The sequence below is a fragment of the Balaenoptera musculus genome, chromosome 4 (assembly GCF_009873245.2).
Source record: "Balaenoptera musculus isolate JJ_BM4_2016_0621 chromosome 4, mBalMus1.pri.v3, whole genome shotgun sequence".
NCBI lineage: Eukaryota > Metazoa > Chordata > Mammalia > Artiodactyla > Balaenopteridae > Balaenoptera > Balaenoptera musculus.
The window spans coordinates 102527486-102549108 of NC_045788.1; the positions used below are offsets into that span (position 1 = coordinate 102527486).

At 34.4% G+C, this 21623-nt stretch overlaps 1 protein-coding gene across 1 annotated transcript in view; it reads left to right on the top strand.

Annotated features, from left to right (window-relative positions):
• PROS1 (protein S) overlaps window positions 1-21354 on the top strand; it is a 61556-nt gene extending 40202 nt beyond the window's left edge. The window contains exons 8-15 of the mRNA XM_036851272.1: window positions 14-135; window positions 1728-1843; window positions 4655-4844; window positions 9842-10009; window positions 11322-11490; window positions 15419-15567; window positions 17567-17792; window positions 20885-21354. Of these exons, the coding sequence (XP_036707167.1) occupies window positions 14-135; window positions 1728-1843; window positions 4655-4844; window positions 9842-10009; window positions 11322-11490; window positions 15419-15567; window positions 17567-17792; window positions 20885-21045 (1301 nt within the window). The 3' untranslated portion in view covers window positions 21046-21354. The remainder of the gene's footprint in view (window positions 1-13; window positions 136-1727; window positions 1844-4654; window positions 4845-9841; window positions 10010-11321; window positions 11491-15418; window positions 15568-17566; window positions 17793-20884) is intronic.
• Window positions 21355-21623: the final 269 nt, after the last annotated feature.

A 21623-nucleotide genomic window follows, 5' to 3' on the forward strand; every position in this document is an offset into this window, starting at 1 on the left:
TCTTTTACCCCAGATGTGGACGAATGCTCTGAGAACATATGTGCTCAACTTTGTGTCAATCACCCTGGAGGTTACTCTTGTTACTGTGATGGGAAGAAAGGATTCAAACTTGCTCAAGATCAGAAGAGTTGTGAGGTAACATTTTGCAAGGCTAACCTTCCCATCTCTTTTTTAAAATGAAAGAACCAGGTACTTATTTCCACATAGTTGAGGTAAATCAAGAGAATACAGATGTCTATTATAATTGCTATAGTTCAAAGCAGGCTATGAGTCACAATCTATTTTACTAATTTTGGTCATGTAAGTGGTAAACATTGTGGATAATTAGTGACTGGATTAAAAAAAAGAAAAGCTGCAGGGCCACAGTTCAGAGAGTGCTCATCTGTATAGCCTGTACATTTATAAAATGCAAAGTGTATGTTTATTTAAGAAACTAAGAAAAGCTGAGGTTTATACTCCTTTTTGTGAGAAAAAAGTCTTTCATAGAACTTTAGAGAAAACATTTTCCAGTGTCTGCTTTTCTTTATCGCACTCTGACAAGTTTGATCATGCCGCAGGCATGTTAGTACTTGCAAGAGTGCTCATAAAATCTCAGGTGTAAACAACTTTGTCAGAGTAGGATTTAGTTGGGGTTTAAGTATATCGAAATTCAGAGAGGTCAATTTTGTTAATTTGTATCTCTCAAAATTGCTTTTAGTTACTAAGATTCAATTCATAATTGATCCAGAAATTGAATGTTGGGGGTAGGTTCTAGTTCTTCTTCCATCGTAATAAATAGGTCAACATTTGAAGCTCTTTTTTTTTCCTAAATAAGGATCACATGTTAGTGATCTTTAGTCAAATTCTTGAATCTCTTTTAATTTTTAAAAGTTAAAGTGAAATTTCAAATGCTTATGAAGCAGACAGTAAAAAAAGCCCTAAACTAAATAATGATTTAATCATGAATTTACACATACCTCTATATCTGCTACCCAGAGAAAGCTGTGTATGTCCAAAAAATGTAACATTTCATGTTATGCCACCTACTTGGTAAAGAAAGGTAAGGTAAGCTAGTTGGCATACGTAGTAACTTTGGTAGTACTTCTTTGGACTGTATTGTGTGCATGTCTATTTTGTAATTTGGTTTTCTATTATTTCAGTATTTGTTGTAGTTACACATTACCATCTACCTTGGAATAGATTTATGGAAGTTCTAAGAGGAAATGAGATATTATTTCTGGACCTAGATTTAATACAGTGCTGTTTACACAGTTCCCCCCAGAATATCCCTGTATGTATGCCCAAGAACTTCTCCCTTAAAAACCTTTCCATTTTAATGTTTGTTTTTGCTCTTAGAAGGAAAAAACCTTGATGTTACATCAGATGACTCTAAATCACTTTTTTTTTTGGTGAATTCCTTGGAGATTACAGTGATATCTTACTTTATATTTAACCCATTCAGGTTTTCCAGCATTCCCTTTACTATCTAGATAGCACATTTTTGCTCAGAAAAATTTTGGCTTAATAAGACTTTAAAACATGTGTATTTTTGGAGATTATACTGATGGACTATACAAGGAAGTAAAAGATATTGCTTTATTATCACTATAGGTGTTCTTAATTTATTTTAGTGTATCACAGAAGATACATTTGACAAGAACACTAGGAACTAGAGAAAGGATGATACCCTGACACAAACACCAAGCAGTAACCTACGCTTTTTGTTTGTTTTGTTGCCTTTTCTCCAGGCTGTTCCAGTGTGTCTTCCTTTGAACCTTGACAAAAATTATGAATTGCTTTACTTGGCAGAGCAGTTTGTAGGGGTTGTTTTGTATTTAAAATTTCGTTTGCCGGAAATCACCAGGTGAGGTACCAATGTCAATGATAATTTCTAGAGATAAGCAGGTCAGGACATAAGAAGTGACTGAAAGGTTTAAAATGTACGAAATTTTATTAACAATCAGATAAGTTAGGTGTATAATCAGTCAGATGATATGAGGTACCCTAAAGTTCATTTTTATCTTTACACGTAATTTTCATGCTTGAATCATTTGGGGTCGTTCTAGGCTGATTTTCTCCAATGATCATTTTATCCCATAGTTCTTCCTTTTCTAGTGAATATGTATTTACTAAGAAGCTGGGAAAGTAGATTTAATGTATTTGTGAAATTTTCATTCTTTATACATGTTGTTAAAAATTAAGTAATGAGAAATATTCAAAATACTGCTTTTAGAATATAGTTATATTCATAATTATTAAGGAAACTGTATAAGATTGCTTAAGTAGTATTTTAAAGGAATGCATTGCATGATTTTAGTTGACTATCTGGGTACTTTACCTGCCGTTCCTGTAGTTAGGTTGACTTTCGTGAGGGAGTAGTTACTTCTATTTTTGAGTCATGACTCTTTAATTATAAAATTTTCTCAGAGCCATACATTGTTGGAACTAGGAAAAAAATTTCAGAATTTTGTTGGAATAATGGAAAGGAAACATTTGAGACTGATTATAGAGTCCAAATTTTAAAATATTTTAATTAGATAAGCATGAATATTTAGAATTTAATTCATTAGATATATGAGTGATTATTCATTAAATAATTCAACTCAATCCATAGAAATTTTATCATTAAGGAACATTGAAATTTATTCACTGATATAATTGTGCTCTTTTGACACTCTCGTTTCCCCCAAGTTGTGGTTTTCCCCTTTAACATCTCAGAGCAAATAATATCTTCTAGTGATATAGATTGTAGACAACCTTTCCTTACTATGAGAGTAATGAGAATGAGAGAGAAGAGTTCATTATTACATACCTTCAGGCACTTTCAGAGGTATTCATTTTTCACAATTCACACATGCTTGGGCTGTAACATTGGATCAAATTGGATCAATTATTTCTTTCAGTATTTATTTGTTTATTATTTGTTTAGTTTAAACTTTTTATTGAAGTATTATAAATATATATATACACATAGAAATATACATGTATCTTACATGTAAGCTTGATGAATTATTATAAGCTGCCACCTGTGTAATGAACACAAAGAACAGCTAATGCTTTTTTATTTCTTTTTTCTTTTTTTGCAAATTCCTTCAGCTCTGTTTCCCATGATCAAATACTTACCCTACCCCAAAGTTAGCAGATTCACTTTTTTTCACTCTACAATACTTCTGAAAAAGAATGAATTGTTCCCCAGTGTAATGAATCAGTATGCTGATGTATTCCAGACAGAAAATGTGCAGAACACGACTCTTTGAATTACTGGTTTAACATGATTTTACAAAGAAAAGGAAATTATCTCCATAATAGGATGAACTTCTATAAGATCCTGAGCATACATAGATTCGGGTTTTGGCAAGATAATATATGCTTCACATCAGCAAAATGTGAGGAATATGAAAGAGAATAGAAGTCCCTACTCGAAGCAAAATGGTTCTTTTTAATATAATCTGAGTTCTGTAAATTCCTACTACATTGTTATCTACCCAACATACTTTACTCCACATTTACCTCTTTATAATATTTCCTTGGAATTCTAAAGACTAAAAAGTTTATTCTATCACTTTTTCTTTGTTCCATTTGAGGTAGATTTGTGCCCTATTGCAAATGGTGCCTCTATCACTATACTATTATATGTGGAATAAGAAAGAGTGTGGGATTCTTTCTTGCCTTATTTAGTAATTATCTGAATTCTTGATTTTTTTACTTAAATTACCTTTATTTTAACTTAACTCAGATGACTAATAGTTATACAACTATTTTTCCTATTCCCTGTTTATCTTTTTTCAGTCATTTTGCTTTGCTGGTTCCTTGGAAACTTTAATGCTAATTCTCATTAAAGTATCCTGAGGGCACTGAATTGATATATATTATTTTTTAGTCCAGCATCCTTAAGATTTTTTCCTCCCCTGTAGTAGCTACATACATATATGTGCAGAGTCTTAACAGCAACAGGTGTTATCAGAGCTCAGATCGTCCCAAACACATGACTATATCTTTTAAGCTCTCCTTCCATGTACTCTAGTATAGTGATTTATGCAATTAGAGTTTGGGAGAGCTTTTGAAATTAAATGAACAGACACATTTAAAAGTTTTTGACTTTACCTTCCTTTACCACACATGAAGTCTTAATTATGCTTGCAATCATCCAGATGCTACCTTGTATATCTCTGTGAGTGATTCCTTCCTGACATATATGAAATCATAGGAAAATATGCTTTTTGATGGATAAACTTCAATCATGGAATTGTAACATCTTTTACCAATCACGTATGGATACAGCAAAAAAAAAAAAGAAATCTTAATGTCAGATTATATAGTGTATAAAAGGCTCCACGAGAGAGACAAATGCCTAATATTTGTACATGAGTATTCCAGCATTTTAAAGAGTGCCTTCAAAACAAATGCCAAAAGATGAAAAATTATCAAAGCATCTTTTCATTGGGAAAAAAGATTCCACAAATAAGCAAGAAAGTATAATAACTTGATTTTAAACACAGATGGAGCCAGAGATAATACAAGAACAGCTTAATCCTGCCCTTCTCTTTTATTTTTTCCAGGGAAAGAAAGAGTTGACTCTTTCAATGTATTGCTGTTTGCCAGTACAAGAAAAAAAAGAATAACATAGTCTTCAATATTTCTTACAATTAAGCCTCTCTCTTTGTCCATTGTTTAGATTTTCAGCTGAATTTGATTTCCGGACATATGATTCAGAAGGTGTTATCCTGTATGCAGAATCTTCTGATCAGTCCTCTTGGTTCCTGATTGCACTTCGTGAGGGAAAGATTGAAATTCAGTTTAAGAATGAATATACAGCCAAAATCACAACTGGAGGCAAAGTTATTAATGATGGTTTATGGAATATGGTACGTTTTGCTGAATTCATAAAGAATCTTTCCACTTTGATGCAATTTGTATAAAATCATTGATCATTTTTTTAATAATGATACCAAAGCAAAATAATTTTGGGTTTATCTGATGTTGTGTGAAGTATATTCTACACGCTGTAAATCCCTGAAACAGCCTGAGAAGTTATTATCTCTCAATATATTGCAGATTTCCCATAACTGAAGTTGTTTTCAGTTATTTGCTTTGTTAAAGGCAACTACTCTGTCTTTAACTTTTTACCTTTTTTAGTGGCTATCACTGGGTGAACAGTGATATCGCTCCTATAGGTCAGGGGTTATTCAAAGACAACACGGATCAAGGACAACTACGCTGGATAGCCATCAGTATTTTTAATGTAAAAGAGAAATACACATAGTAACAAAATAAAAAATTTAATTTAATTTTAAATATTATCATGTAGGTATAATCAGTTTGTACAAACAGGATACACTAGCTGGTACCAACTAGAGTGCTTAGAAACTAGCATTTTTAGATAATCCCTATAAGTGAGTCTTTATTTTAATAATCAAGAACAGCACTTTAATCTACTGTATTAAAATGGAACTTTTCTTGGAGAAGGAATTACTTGGAGAAGGGATTACTGTTAGTCCACAGAGGGGAGAATTCCTTTCTGCAATTAAATCAATGCTACTTTCAGCAGAGAACAGCGGAGAGAAGAGTGTTGTGCCCCAAACAGACACTTTCTAAGCCTGTGGGAACTGACAAGAGGTCCATGTTGAGCAGCCATGTAAAGTCATCACTAAATTATTTCAGTCTTATATTTATCCACTCTTGCAGGCATATACTCAATAAGCTTTTAGTGAGCATGTTTAAAGTGCTACATCCCTGAGTTCAAGGCGCTAAAACTATAGCAGGAGTTTGTCCTTGCTCTTGAGGTTAGTACCTCACAGTTTAGTAGCTGATGCTGCATTATGAACTAATACAATATAATGTGAAATATGTTACAGGAAGGTGGTAATAAAGAACAGTTGGGTGCAGATATGGTTCACCAAAAAGGGGACTGTCTGTCATTTGGCAGCCATGGATTTTGGGCTCCTAACTTTAAAAGAATAGTGTCTTCACAAGATCAAATGCAACTGTCAGAGAAGTCACTAAAATTCTCTGACTTCTGATGCTTATTAGTGTATCTTTGTTACTACATCTTTCCTACTACATCTGTATTTAGAATATTTGATGCATACAGCTATACCTCCAATGTGCTGAAGAATACATTTTCATGCCTAACGTCCCTAAATCACCTATCTAAAACTGCTAAAATCACTTTTGCAGCAAAAGAGAGTGAACAGAATTTTTTACTAATTAGTTTATACAAATTGAAGATATCAGCTGTTTGAAGGTGAATTTAGATAAATTTCTAGGTAGGATATAATATGTATAAAGAAGAAGGTAAATATTTATCTGTGAAGTTATCATGAGTTGCAAGTAGTGTTTATTAAAGAACTGTTCATGAGTGATATTATTAAAGACAGGATTCGGGATGGATGGAAGGTAGCTGTTCAGTTTCATTTATTTGTCTCCTATGTTTATGATTCTTGTTAAAAAGAAACTATTATTTAATGATATGCCCATGTTTTAACTGAAACACTTAAATTAAAATCTCCCTCTATAAACTGAATACAAGTTTATATAAAAAATAAAGTTTAAGAACAATAAGCAAGTCAGAGAAAAACTTGACTCTGGTAATAAACTTGGTGCTGGCTGTTTTTCTTTAAATTGTAATTCAATATTTTAACAATTTATGCATTTTACCTCCCCCCGCAATAAATAGGATTTCTTTTTTCACTCCATATCTTTTATATTTAATAGATAGTATGGGAGCATGGTAGTTTTACTAGCTTTTAATCCTGATGATTTATTAAAGAATTATACTGTTTCAAACAAATTTATGCAGCACAGAAATTATTTCAAATAAATAAATACTTTAAATAAGTATTTTAATTTTAATTAATGACAAAGTGGTTAAGTTAAATTAATCTGTAAACTGGACTATTCACTTTATAGCAATTGTTTCACTAATATTAAATTATTTTAAAATTTTAAATAAAATACTTTAAAAATAAGAAATTAGAATTAAACCGTATAACAGAATTGTTTTGTAATCCAGATAAAAAAAATTGCATGTGTAATGATTAAGTCATTAGAATGGCTACAACCTGTAGGAATAAATATTGCTACTTTGTAAGTGATTATTATATTTCATAGTTGGGTATAATCCTAATATTGGTGGGAAATATATAATTTGTATAATAATTTCATTTATTCAACAAAATACTTATTGAGCACTTTATGTGCTATTCCTTCTTCTAGGTGGTGGGGATACAACAGTGAATAAAACAAAGTCCCTGCTCTAATGGAGCTTGCATTGTGGTGGTGAGATGAAAACCACAAATGCATCAACAAATAGACATGTCAGATAGTGATTAATGCTATGAGAAAAAAAGAAAAGCAAGGCCAGGCAATAGAGAATGATGATGGTGAGTGTGCATATGGAATCAGGAAAGCCACCTCTGATGAGATTACATTAGAATGAGACTTGAGGACACAAGACCGGAGAACTTTTTGGGGGAAGATAATTCTGTCACGTGAACAGCAAGTACAGAGTCTTAGGCTAACTTAGATGATTTTGAGAAGTGACGTAATCTAATTTGCATGTTAAAAGATAATCCTGGTTAGGACCTAATGGCTTTGTGGAAACTAGACAGTAGAGAGTAAGGACAGAATAGGATGCGGGGTTAGGAGACTATGGCAATAACACAGTGTAGAGAAGATGGCAGCTTTGACTGGAGTGTTGATAGTGGGAGTGGTGAGAAGTGGTCAGATTCTGTATATATTTTTAAGGTCCAGCCTTCAATTTAAGGTAGATACAAACTTTTTGGTATTCAGCATAAACAGGGCTTTAAAGGCCCTGAGATTGGTTATTGTCAATCTGTGGTTTTAAACTCTATCACATCCAATATAATGCTCTAATTATTATATAAAAAAGAAAATAATTAAAAAATATATATATATTTCCATATGTAAATGCTCAAGTTCAAGTATAATATTTGTCAAAGCTTACTCCTATACATAGAATAACATGAAAGCTACAACTGAAGACATGCTGGGGGGTGTTGTATTGGCAACTCAAAAACCATAAGTGCATAAATGGTATTGCCGTTAGTAATAGTAATTTTTCAAAATGGTGAGAAAATCTTGATAAAGATCCAAACAAAAGAAACATCAGTCTATTCTTTGTTTACAAGATTAAAACATTCTTGAAAAATTCAGTGAATGCTGAAATGGTGCAACAGATATTTTGTGTTTATATTACACACAAACACAGGTAATTATAAGCATGAGTATACCCTACATGAATATCTACTAGGAATGTTCAGAAAATTTGTAGGATATTGGATATTTTATTATTTATTTTGCATGACTATCCTGCATACTGCAGGGTGTGTCTAGCATCTTGCAATGTCAGCATACCTCTTACTGTGAAAACTAAAAGTGCCCACCACCCCCAAATTTGCCCTAGAGTGGGACAGTAAAGCCCCCTTTAAAAATATTTGCATGACTAGAGGGATGAGCTCTGGGGCTTATTATAGAGGTTGAGAAGAAGAGGATCCAGCAAAGAAGACTGAGAAGTAGTGTGAGGAGAAGCAAGCCAGATGGAGGTCCTGGAGGCTAAGTTAAGAACATCTTTCAAGGAGGGAATAATCATTAGAATAAAATGATGGTGACTGGTTATATTAAGGACAGAGCCTTGACCAACTTTAAATCTGTAAATGTTACCAAATTTATTTTATTTACTTTAGAGCATAGTTTTTTCCTTCCTGTAGTAGTGCTTTAATATGCCTATTGTTTGGCTTCCCTGATTGATAAGTAAACGAAGAGTTTGCATTTTGAGTCCTACAGTTTTACATGAGATTGCAGCAATGGTTCTTCAAATTGCCTTTGTGGGAAGATATTTTAAAAAAATATTTATTGATTTTATTTATTTATTTTCCTTATTTTTTTGTCTGCATCAGGTCTTATTTGCGACACACGGGATCTATGTTGAGGCATGTGGGATCTTTTTGTTAAGGCGTGCGGTCTCTTCATTGCGGCGTTCAGGCTTCTCGCTAGTTGCAACGTGTGGGTTTTTTCTCTATAGTTGTGGCTCGTGGGCTCCAGAGCCCATGGGCTCTTGCTGAGGCTTGCAAGCTCAATAATTGTGGCGTGTGGGCTTAGTTGCCCTGCACTATGTGGTGATCTTAGTTCCTCGACCAGGGATCAAACCCTCGTTCCCTGCATTGGACGGGTGATTCTTTACCACTGGGCTACCAGGGAAGTCCAGGGAAGATTTTTTTTTTAATTGTTGGTTACCATTACTTCCAACCTTCTTTAGAAATCCAAACTACTTTCAAAATTGGAAAAACCCAATTTAATTTAATGTATTGTGCTTTCTTATGACCTCAACTATTTTTGAATTTTGAAATAAAATATAATTTGTGCATAATGAACAGAATATTGAATGTACTAACTTCTCTTAATTTATATTAAAATTTTATTTACCTTATTGATTTCCTATTTATATTATCAGACAAATGCAAAATAAGGGCACAAAATTTTTCTAAGATTTTGTAGAGTGACTCACTTTCTTTTTTAAACTGTTAATTTTATGGCACACTGGTGTTGAAAGATATATATTATAAATGGGTATTTAAATGTAATAGAAAAATATTGCTTTTTAAACTTTAAAATATGGTGTTGATTTAATTTTAGATCAAGAATTGCCACACTAAAACACATTTTTATCACCTTTATACTAATGTGACATTTCAAATGTATTGGAACAAATTAATAAGTACAGTAAAATGATTACTTTGGAAAATTATATACTGGAATAATAACAGGATTTTTCAATCGTGGTGTTTCAAATGAAAAGCAATAATGTTTGGTTGTTTGATAATTTTTGTCTTTTTAATTATAGGTCTCCGTGGAAGAATTAGAACAGAGTATTAGTGTAAAAATAGCTAAAGAAGCTGTAATGAATATAAATAAACCTGAAAGCCTTTTTAAGCCTACCAATGGGTTTCTAGAAACCAAAGTATACTTTGCAGCAATACCTCGGAAAGTGGAGAATGCACTCATTAGACCGGTAATGATCCAAGCTTATATCCATCATCATGGATGAATTCCTTCATCTGTAATAGATTTGAAAATGTGTTTTTCTGAGAGTCAAATGAAGTTATTTTGTTGAACACACCAACTGTGAAAACTTGAATTGAACATGGAAAAATAACATTATCAACCCTTGAAATTATATTAAGGAAATAAGAAAATGAATGTAGTGTTTTTGAGCCCATTTAAATTCCCAGCATTACTCATGGAGAAGTAGATTTTCAAAAATTCTCCAAGTATCAGTTCAACGTTAACATCATAATAGTCCATACTCAGCCATTAAACATATAAATACATATATTTGAGTCCAAAATTACATGATTTTGTAGAAGCCTGTCAAATAACTTTCTTAGGTCTGTTTTAGGACTAAAATTTGGGAGATAAGGATAGCACATAAGGTGGAACATTTTAAAAACAAAAATCTTTGGTGGGAATATAACTGCAGCCTGTCATAAATTGAAGTTAGATATAACAGATGATTTTCTGTATGTGGTATTTGACTAACTACCATGGAAAAGGTTTCATGAAGGAGACTAATCAATGACCTTGAAGAGTTTTAAATTTTTCATTTGAAGTCATGGGTCTGCCAATTTTACACTTGCTGATTTAACTTAAATATTGACCATTTTGTATCCATCTTTCAGTTACCTTAGCTTTTAAAAGATTTCTGTGATATGATATAAAACCTGAATTAGTTAACTCATGTCAGAGTGAATATACCTGTCCTTTGAAATTGATAAATCAAGACATTTTAAAAGTAAAATAAATTATTCAAAAAGAATCAACTATTTATGAAATGGCTGCATGTCTTGAATGTGGCTGGTTGCTTTGGTGAGACTGAAGAATGCAAACACTTTTGTTACTGAAGAGGCTTAGTGTCTGATGACAAGACAAACCTAGTTGTAAATGCAGTTAAAGAAAAACAGAAAGCAGCTTAGAACTCAGGGGCACAGCTAGAAGCATATATAGAACTCAAGAGCAGAAGAGTTAGTGCTGGATGATGCAGAAGAGGCAGGTGGGGCTTGAGGTGTTAAAAATCATTAGGATCCCAGTGGAGGTCTCTGATGGCATAAGCTCACTTTTACTGAAAAAGACTGTCCATCTGAAGGACACCTTGAAAAAAATTTAGATAAAATTCAAAATATTTTAAATACTTTAAAATGTCATCAAAGAAAGAATTTTGCCTCTAAATGAAAACCTATATCCATAATCAATTAAGCCACTTCACTTATGAGTCTGTCTTTTTTAAGTTTAAAATGCTTTCATTGATCTATATTTTAAATTGTTAGATTAACCCTCGTCTAGATGGATGTATTCGAGGCTGGAATTTGATGAATCAAGGAGCTTCAGGAGTAAAGGAAATCATTCAAGAAAAACAAAATAAGCATTGTCTTGTCACTGTGGAGAAGGGTTCCTACTATCCTGGCTCTGGAGTTGCTCAATTTAGCATAGATTATAGTAAGTGATTTCCCATTTTATCTTTCTTTTCTCATTACTGTTTAAATTTATTCATTAACAAACAGCAATAATTCCTTCAGTAAACATTGTTGAGTACTTACTATGTGCCAGATATAGTGTTAGGCTTATTCATACTGTTATATATTTTTAATAGAATTTTTCCAAGTATATTGGGAGAAAAAATGTAGTTGAATATGCTTATGTTGTTACTTAAAGGTTATTGGCACATAATCTGATTAATTTTGGGTAAATTAAATTGACCTGTTTTAAGGTTCACCAGTTTCTCAGTTGTATTGAGTCTACTGATTAATGCATCAAAAGTATTAATCTTTATTTCTAGCATTTCCATTTAATCCTTTCCTAAAATGTCCACCTCTTTGTTAAAATTTCCCATCTGTTCATGAGTGTTGTCCATCTTTTCCACCCAAGCCTTCAACTTATTAATCATAATTAAATTCCTTGTCTGATAGTTCCAATATCTGTGTCATATCTAAATCTGGTCATATTGATTGCTTTTTCTCTTGACTATGGGTCATTTTTCCATGCTTCCTTCTGTATTTAATAATTTTTGTTTAAAGGTGGATGTCAGATAAAACAGTAGAGACTGAGATAAATAATATTTACATTTGGAGATGAGCACAGCTCTCCTTTTGCTGGACACTTAATGAGGGGACTTGAATCAATCTAGTCAAGAACTGAGCTGCTTCGGTTCTCTTGTTTCCCTGACTACACTTCAAATTCCTTTAATATACCTTGTGCTTAGGATAGTAGCCAGAGGATTTTTCTTAATAACAGATCCACCCTCAGCTTTAGATATTCCTTTCATTTGCCTCAAGAAAGTGTCTCTCCCTGGTCTTGTTTCACTCCCAGAAGTGCTCTTAGTTGTTACTTGACATTTGCTAGCAATTTAGAGGGGTCTGGGGGTCAGAGGAGCATTCTCTAATGTTCTGGTGTAGATTCAGTCTTAGACAGGTGTTAAGACCCCTGTGTCTCAGGGGTGTGAACTTTCCACTGTCCCCCCTCCTGCCCACCAGTAAGGGAGATATCTAATGGTCAGGACTCAAGGTGTATTCCTGCTCCTTCCCCAGGGTAGCTGATTTTTTGTTGTTGTTTTGTTTTTTGCTATTTTCATTCCCTAATCTGTAGGTGCAATGGGACTTTGATGTGACCTAATAGCAACAAGGTTTGCTGCCTTTCCCCTAATGCTTTAAGTCTTGCTTAGAGCAGACAAAGAATGATCTGGGTGAGACTTTGTGCCTTTCCTGCAGGTTGCTGTTCCTCTCCCCTTGGGCTTGTACTAGGAAGGAAACTTTCTCTAATCTCTTTCTCTTCTCCCAGTTTTTCTCTTGAGCACCCAGTAAGATCCTTTGAATGGGTATGAATTTCCCATGTGTTTGCAGTTTCCCTGGCTTCTATATTCTCACACCAGCCCCAACTTGGACTTCAGCGTTTTGTTAAAATTTTTACCTACATTCTTTTTACCAAATTGTATAGTGTCTGTTGTCTGCCTTGGGTAAGAGAGTACTCTCCTCCTGTTTTTCCCTTGAAGCACCTGTCTTCCTTTAGGTTTCTAGTCAGTTGTTCTGCAACCTCAGCTCATGGTGATAGTTCAAGAAAAGTTGTGCTTATATAGATAATTGGTCTTTTGTTGTTTTAAGAATGGGAACAGTACTCTCCGCAGTTTTCTAAAGTCTAATAGGAACAGGAACTCTTGCCAAACCAACCCCAGGTTTTTACCTTTACAAATAATACTTCTGGGATATCCTTGGACATTTATCCTTGTACCCTCATGTGATTAATTCTGTAGGAGAGAATCTCAGATTCTCTCCATCAAAGGTTATGCAAAGGTATAATTCCTACTGTTCAATCAGATTCTCTTCCAAAGATGATTTATCAATTTATACTTTTACCAACAGAAGAAAGTTTATGCTTGGGATTTGTTTCTAATTTGAGGGTTGAAAAATTAAATCTTGTAGTTCTAATTATTATCCCAGTTTCTACTGAAGTTGAATATCTCACCATATGTTTATTAGGTATTTGTGTATCTTAATTATTTTATTGGCATCTCTGTCTTTTTGTGTTTTAGGAGTTCATTATTTGAGCTACTAACAGTTTGCATTATAAATTTAGTGTTGATTTGATATCTCTGCTTTAAGAAAAAAACATATTTTAAATTTTTTATTTTCAGCCTTAAAAAGTATTACTACAGTTTTAAGAAAGCATCTTACACTAGTGCTTTCTGTTTCCTAACATAAATTAATACAATGTCTTTAACTTTAGCTCTGTTCTGTATATGAAGGTTTTTTTTTAAAACAAAAAAAGTTTAAATTGAGTTGGTGACTGGACATAGGCAAAAACTAGGGCCACAATTTGTTCGAAGGACAAAAAAAATCTCTGAAAAGAAAATGAAAATAAGAGTTTTATTGCACCTGAAAGAAATTACTTTCATAAGTAATTAGTTATTTCACAGATAATATGAAAGTGACCTACTGTATAATTAATATTTAATGTTACATTATAATATCTGTACATTTGCATGTTCATTTTAGTTTGAGTTTGTTAATATCTTAGAGTAAATTTACTTACTTCAGAATGATTATATGCATTTTTTTTCTCTTGCGTGGGAATTAAAGGATTATAGTGAAAAATGTTATAGTATTAGATGTGGCTAAATGGAAGAACATCTTGTCAAAGGAAAATTGTTTTCTCCATTCACATTTACCTTTTTAAAGCCTCCAAGTAGTATTTGGGCTATTGTTATACATTACTTTATGTTGAATGACGAAGACTGCATTCAGATTGTAAACTGATATTTTCAGAAATCAAACTATTTTGAAATCATATTAATTCAACAAATATTTGTTAAGTGACTGCTGAGGAAGACAGTGATGGTAGAGACATGTAGAGCTTGCACTCTAGTTGGGTAGGCAATTGACCTAGTAATTAAGAGAAAGAATGTTAAGTATTATGATAAGAGAATCACACAAGAGTTCCTATTAGAATTTCAAAGTTAACTGTTGACTTCAGAGTATTTCTCTACCATTAAACCATCCCACACCCCTATGTACAGAAATCATACTTTGCTTTCCCACTGCTCTAATCTGACCCCTATATGGAAGAGGAGTGGGGCGGGGGGTGGCAGCTATACCCAAATTTTCCCTCAGAAATAGTACAATAAATTTGTTGAACTTTCTTCTAATGTGTACTTTAAAATACAGCCACTCTGAGATTTGACCATTGGAGAATATATAAGACAGAAGGAAGAGCTATTAAAGAGCAAATGGAGGGCTTCCCTGGTGGCACAGTGGTTAAGAATCCGCCTGCCAACTCAGGGGACACGGGTTCGAGCCCTGGTCTGGGAAGATCCCACATGCAGTGGAACAACTAAGCCCATGTGCCACAACTACTGAGCCTGCGCTCTAGAGCCCGCGAGCCACAACTACTGAGCCCGTGTGCCACAACTACTGAAGCCCGCACGCCTAGAACCTGTACTCCGCAACGAGAGAAGCCACAGCAATGAGAAGCCCCTGCACTGCAACGAAGAGTAGCCCCCGCTTGCCGCAACTAGAGAAAGCCTGTGCGTAGCAACTAAGACCCAAAGCAGCCAAAAATAAATTAAAAAAATAGATTAAAAAAAAAAAAAAAAAGAGCAAATGGAAAATTCGTAATAATCCTGAACACCACAAACCAGAATTCTGTTGTAGGAAGAAGAACAAAAGGATGAGGCTCCATCTGTGTTTCTTGCCTGCATTAAAAACTGTTTTTCGTTTGCTTTATTTTGCCTTGGTTATATAGATCATCGAAAAAGAGGACTAAAATCTTTAGTATCACACAAAGATGGCTTTGAGTATTGATAAGATTATACTTAATTCCTTCTGGTGCACCTTAGGAGGACATTGATCCTGCTTCTGTTTCATTGTTTAAACAGAGAATGTATCCAATCCTGAGGCTTGGCAAGTAAATGTGTCCTTGAATATTCGCCCATCGTCGGGCACCGGTGTTATGTTGGCCTTGGTTTCCAGTAACACAGTGCCCTTTGCCTTGTCCTTGGTGGACTCCGCCACTGAAGAGCTTCAGGTAACTTTCAACCTTTACGATCCTTGGTTTGTAATTTTTTTTTTTAATCCGTAAAATGGATAGAATAGCAGTATTTACCTCAAAGTGCTATTTTGAAAATTAAATAACCTATTTAAGCTATTTGGCACAATCTCTAGCACATCATTAAAGATTCAATAAATATTCATTATTGTTACTTTTTTGCTGGCTTACTTCCAAGGTTTGAGCCGAGAAGTAAAGTGGTGGGAAGGGGGAATGGAAGAGCCTATTGCGTCTATAGCTCAGGTTAGGCAGACTCACACCAAGGTTGCTCGGAGGCCTCTCTGAGTACCCAGAGATCTGCCCTTATTCAGAATCTTTGAAGTGTCATGGGAATTTGTATGTATTAACAGAATAGAAGTGAGTCTGACTGCAATCCACTCTGAAATATTCAGTGCCTAATTATAATGTTTTGTGTTTTCTGGCACTCTTAATCTTTTCTCCCGTAAGTAAATTAGGAAAGACTACAGAAAACTAAAACCAGTCTATTTGGCTTTCTGCTGGCAACTCTGCCTTGAAATTAGGAGAAAGCACAGGAAAAAACTCTTGGATAAAAGAAAACATGAGAGTTATCAGATCTGTATTGTTCAACTTCTATTAGAGGCTAATAGTTCTGTCCTCGTGTCATCCACAGTGGGTGGATTCCAAGTTACAGCAAGCAGCTTTCGTTTGTGCCGCGGTTGGCTTGGATGCTCTCTGTGGCTTTTAGAAAGAGACATATAATTGAATAATGCCTGTGGTGATAAAAAGGGATGCTATTTGCCACTTAAAGGATGGATGGGGGGAGTTTCTGATGGTTAACTGTAAGCAACCTAAAAAGATCCTGCCGAGCTTTTGTCTCCAGTGACCACAGGAGCTTGCTACATTTGGGTTTCAGCTTTTTTTTTGCTTGTTTGTTTTGTTCTTTAAGCAAAATGGAAATCCTGCCTTCAACACTACATTCACACGGTAGAGGAGGTTAACAAGTGCCATGTCTTTGATATTTATTTTATCTTTTCTGTGTTTGTCTTCATGGCCACCACCCCCTTTTTTTTTTGGCGTGTCAGATTGCCTTCTTATGATCTGCGAACAACGTTTCATAACATTATTCCACATAATATTGATCATTCTGGAACATTTTCTCAGCTGACTTTTCCTGAGTTCAGGATATGGATGTATATAACACAGTAACAGATTTCCTCAGCTAAGCTGTATTTGGGAAGTATAGGCTTCATTTAGCATTGGTATCTTGGATTCCTAAGTAAACACTTCAGACTATCTTTCTACCATCTGGGAAGCAGCATAACAACCGTCTCCCTCGTTTTGATTTTATTTTTTCTCTCTTTTTATATTTCCTCTACACGCCCGGGAAGCTAGATGCATAGATGACTCTCAACAAGTTGAGTAATTTAGTGTATCAGCAGTTTGAAAAGTTCAGAAAATATATATACATAGAGAGAGAACCTTCTGGTAAATACTCTGTAACTTACTGCTGGCAATCCTGGCTTTTCTTTCTCAGAGACTTCATAAAATTTGTCCCAAGTCTACAGGATTTCTTGTGTGGCACAAATAAACCTTTCAGTCTTGCTGGCATGTGCTTACTAAAGCACTTCAAATTTTCCAAGTCTTTTCCCCAACAAAGAATGATTCAAGTCCTTCCTTTTCCATATGTAGGTTTTGAAATTAGGAAGGCTCATAAACAGAAATGTATTGCTTAACACACTACTTTGGTTCCCATTGTTGGTGAGACAATGCTGTTAGTTTATTGAATTTTCAGAACCTGCAATACATGTACATCTTAGCTAAACCTGGAGTTTGCAAAACTAATGTGTATTCTAAAATTATGATTACGATAATAGTTTTTTCATTTAAATAAATTTGAAAGCTCTATCATACTTTTCCCCACCTCATTGAAATTCTGTTTTTGAATTTCACAAACTAAAGTCTCTCTTAAGCAGCATTAACGTTAGTACTTGTTTATATTCTTTGCTCTGTTCTTCAGGATATCCTGGTATCTGTTGAAAATATGGTAATAGCTCGGATAGAGGCCCTAAGTCTGTGTTCTAATCAACAATCCCTTCTGGAAATCAGAGTCAACAGAAACAATTTGGAGCTGTTGACTCAACGTAGAAAAGACAGCTTCCACTCTGAAGACTTTCAAAGACAATTTGCCATCTTGGACAAAGCAATGAAAGAAACAGTGGCCACTTACTTGGGTGGCCTTCCAGGTATCTTCTTACTTTTTCTTCAGTTTTAAAAAGTATATTTTTAATGAAATTGATAGTATTTTAAATATGTAATTGTAGTAAAACAGCATCTATATATATATATATATACAGCATATGTAGTTGGAGTAAAGGGGCATCAGAAGGGAAGAGAAAATTCCAGTATCCATTATTCTTTTTCTCGGGGCTTGTATGAACATTTTATTGGTACATTTTTATTTAATTTTTTTAATGGTAAACTGAAACTAACCAAGCTTTGCTGCATTTGACTGTCCTAGCCAGAAATGATTTCTTATTTCATTTTATCCTCACAGTTATCTTCTGAGTTTAATATTTATTCTTCAATTCAACCATCAGTCACCCAATATTATTAAGAACCTATGCCTCAGGCAGTAGGGACACAGCAATAAGCAAATGGATATGATCTCTCCTCTTAAGGCCTTTACAATCTAGCGGCAGAGGTAGATATTAAACAAATGATTAGGAAAATATAAAAACAAATTTTCATAACTTCTATGAAAAAAAAGTAGGGGTTGCTATTAGAGCCTGAAAATGAGGCTTGATCTGGTTACGGGGGCCAGGAACAAGCTCTCTGAAGAAGGCAATAAGATACAAATCTGATATTTGAAGGATTAAATGAAGTTAACCAGGTGATGAGAGTGGAGACTGGAGCTAGTATGCAGGTAAAAGTGTCCATGGCAAAATGGAAAGGGGTTGACATGCTTGAGGAATATATAGAAGATCAGTATGGTGAGAGCACATTGGGCAAGGGGGATGGTACTGCAAGAGGAGGCTGTGAAATGGGTGGGTGGGTGGGAGGTTTGTAGACCTGGTTCAGGGTCGTGCATCTTATTATTAGAGCCTTGAGAATCATTAAAAAGTTTTAGACAGGGAAGTGGTATGTCAATAATGAAGTTTAAAAAACTTCCCCTGCATAATGGATGGAGATGAACAGGTGGGAGACAAAAGTGGATGAGATGAGTTGGGGGCTACTGAAGTAGTTCAGATGGAGAAGCAGTAATAGTAACAGTAGTGAAAACGATACTGCCATCGTGCATATTTAGTGCGTAATAAACAGTCTGGGCATTGTTCAGAGTGCTTCAATTGTATCAACCCATTTGATATTTAAAGTAGTCCTGTGAGGTAGGTACTATTGTTATCTCCATTTTGCAGATGAGGAAGCTGGGGAAGCTGCTGGACTAGGGTGATGGCAGTGGAGATAATATACAGTGAATAGATTGGAGATGTATGTGAGAAACAAAGTTAATTGAAATTAATGATTGAAAGAAGCTCTTAGGTATTTGGCATGAGCAGTTGCATGGGTGAAGATTCCATTTACCAAGATGGGGAAAACTGGAGGAAAAATAGTTAATATTGGAAAACATAAAATTGCCATCAACATTTTTCTTTAAATGACAACAAAATTGAGGCAGAAAGTTTTTTAGAAGCATTTTCAAATACCATTTGCATGTTATTCTCACGGGGAGAATTCTGAGTTTGATGTCTAGACTTCTGGTAACCTTCATTAAGTTACTTTAACTGCTCAGTGTGTTCATTTCCCATATATGGAAATTTTATCTGGGTTTTGGGGGAATATAAGTAAATAGGCTGTAGGAAAATTCCTTGGCGGTCCAGTGGTTAGGATTCTGTGCTTTCGTTGCCATGGCCTGGGTTCAGTCCCTGGTCGGAGAACTGAAATCCTGCCAGCCATGCGGCATGGCCGAGATATACAAAAAGAAAAAAGAAGTAAATAGGCTGCAAAAGTTATAAATAGATCTATAGATAGATAGATCCATGGATAGATATAGATACATAGTTACATTAATGTGATTAATTATTAGGAAGTATAATTACAGTTCAAATGAATGAATTCTGCATTGAAATCCACCTACTACCTTATTCACAAATTAGTTGAATGCAATTTTAGGAAATCAAACAAACAATGAAAGAGTTCAAAAGAAGTGAAAATATCAGAATTTCAGTGGTTCCAGGACTTTGGCAACAGCACTGAGAACTGACTTTAGGCAAGATGTGTTTAGAAAAGGAGTGAGGAAAAATTGAGGAGAACTGGAAATTGAGAGTGTGAACTATGGGATGGGTAAATTATTAATTGATATGCAAAATAGGCATGTTAAATTGCATGTTATGAATTAAAAATCAGGGGAAATAGATGATTCTGAGGATATTTATAATAGTGGTATAACCTATGATAGTCAGTCAAACTTGAAAGGTTTTCTTAAAAAATGCTATGAGCCCATAGAAAAGTATGGACTTATTCACTACATTGGCAAGTTAGAAGTGGGACATTTGAAGTATATATATATATTTTTTGCATAAGACACTGAGGAGGAAGAATAAGGGCTGAAGAATATCCATTGGGATTAAAATTTATGGAGATGAGATGCCAAAAAAAGAGGAAGCAAGTAGAGGGATGGATGTTTTGAAGATGAACCATAGTTCTTAGGAATCCAAGGGTGTCGCCTAAGTATTAAGTTTGATAAGGAGAGTGAAAGTGTAGAAAGGCCTAGAGGCCCTATTTACTGAAGTGTTATTAAAACTGTTATTTTTCAGAACACCAAACATAACATAAAAGTGAATTCCCTATCACAACCTGCTATTGTATGCTCAGCAAGACACTATTTCTTTGGAAAATATAGAATTCCAGCAAAAATAAAAGAGATATATGTATTGTGGCATTTAATAAAGATTTCCAAGTAACTATAATTTTGAGTTGAAAAAATGACTTAATAATGCTTAAACTATTGCTCAGATTTAAAGAGGAAATAATAAAGTAGAACATCACAAGGAAGAATACGCTATTTTCTACTCTTTTTAAAGTATGTTTCTTTACCTAAGTTTTGGCTGGAACTGTTTACGAAATCAGAGGAACTCATGCTATGCTGAATTCAGTGCCAAGCACAATACCTTATATACACAGGAGTCACTTAATATGAATTTATTGAACAGAATTACATTATTAACTTTTCCTTTAGGATTAGATTTTGGTTGGAAATGGGCAGTCTGAATAATTCGTCTAACTATAAGCAAGTAAGATGCTAATCCTGGGCTAATATTTTAATATTCTGTTTTTTCAGATGTTCCATTCAGTGCCACACCAGTGAATGCCTTTTATAACGGCTGTATGGAAGTGAACATTAATGGTGTACAGTTGGATCTGGATGAAGCCATTTCTAAACATAATGATATTAGAGCTCACTCGTGTCCATCAGTTTGGAAGAAGACAAAGAATACTTAAGGCATCTTTTCTCTGCTGATAATATCTTTTTCCAGTGTGTAATTATACTTATGTTTCAATAATAGCTGAAGGGTTTTACCTGTGATGTGCAGACCTTGATTATTTCGTGGTACTTTAACCTGGAATTTTAAAAAGGTCCTTTTTCAAGAAAACAAGATTCTCTTGTGATACAAATCGCATTAAAAAAATTCTTCTGTTCTGTCTAGAAATTAAATAATGAAACCTATAAAAAGTTTTAATTTGAATTTTTTGCTACAAATGACATTTCTTCATTTTCATGTTTGTAAAATTTAATTTTATCATCATGAACTAGTGTTTAAATATCTTTTTTGTGTGTGTGTGGGAAGGCAAGGAAGTTAAACCTTTGCTGGAATCCAAACGAAAGTACACGTGACTAAATACCACTGTTACCAGTCCCTCCCAAGTCGGTCCCCAATAAAGGACCTTCTGCCTGGTGTAGCTTGAACCAATAGAAGGAGGCTGAGTTCGGTTCAGAAGCAACGGAAAGCTTTAGTCTCTAATCAGAGAATGGAGAGGTGGGAGCTCACGCTCTAGAGCACACGCAGCACACGCTCTCC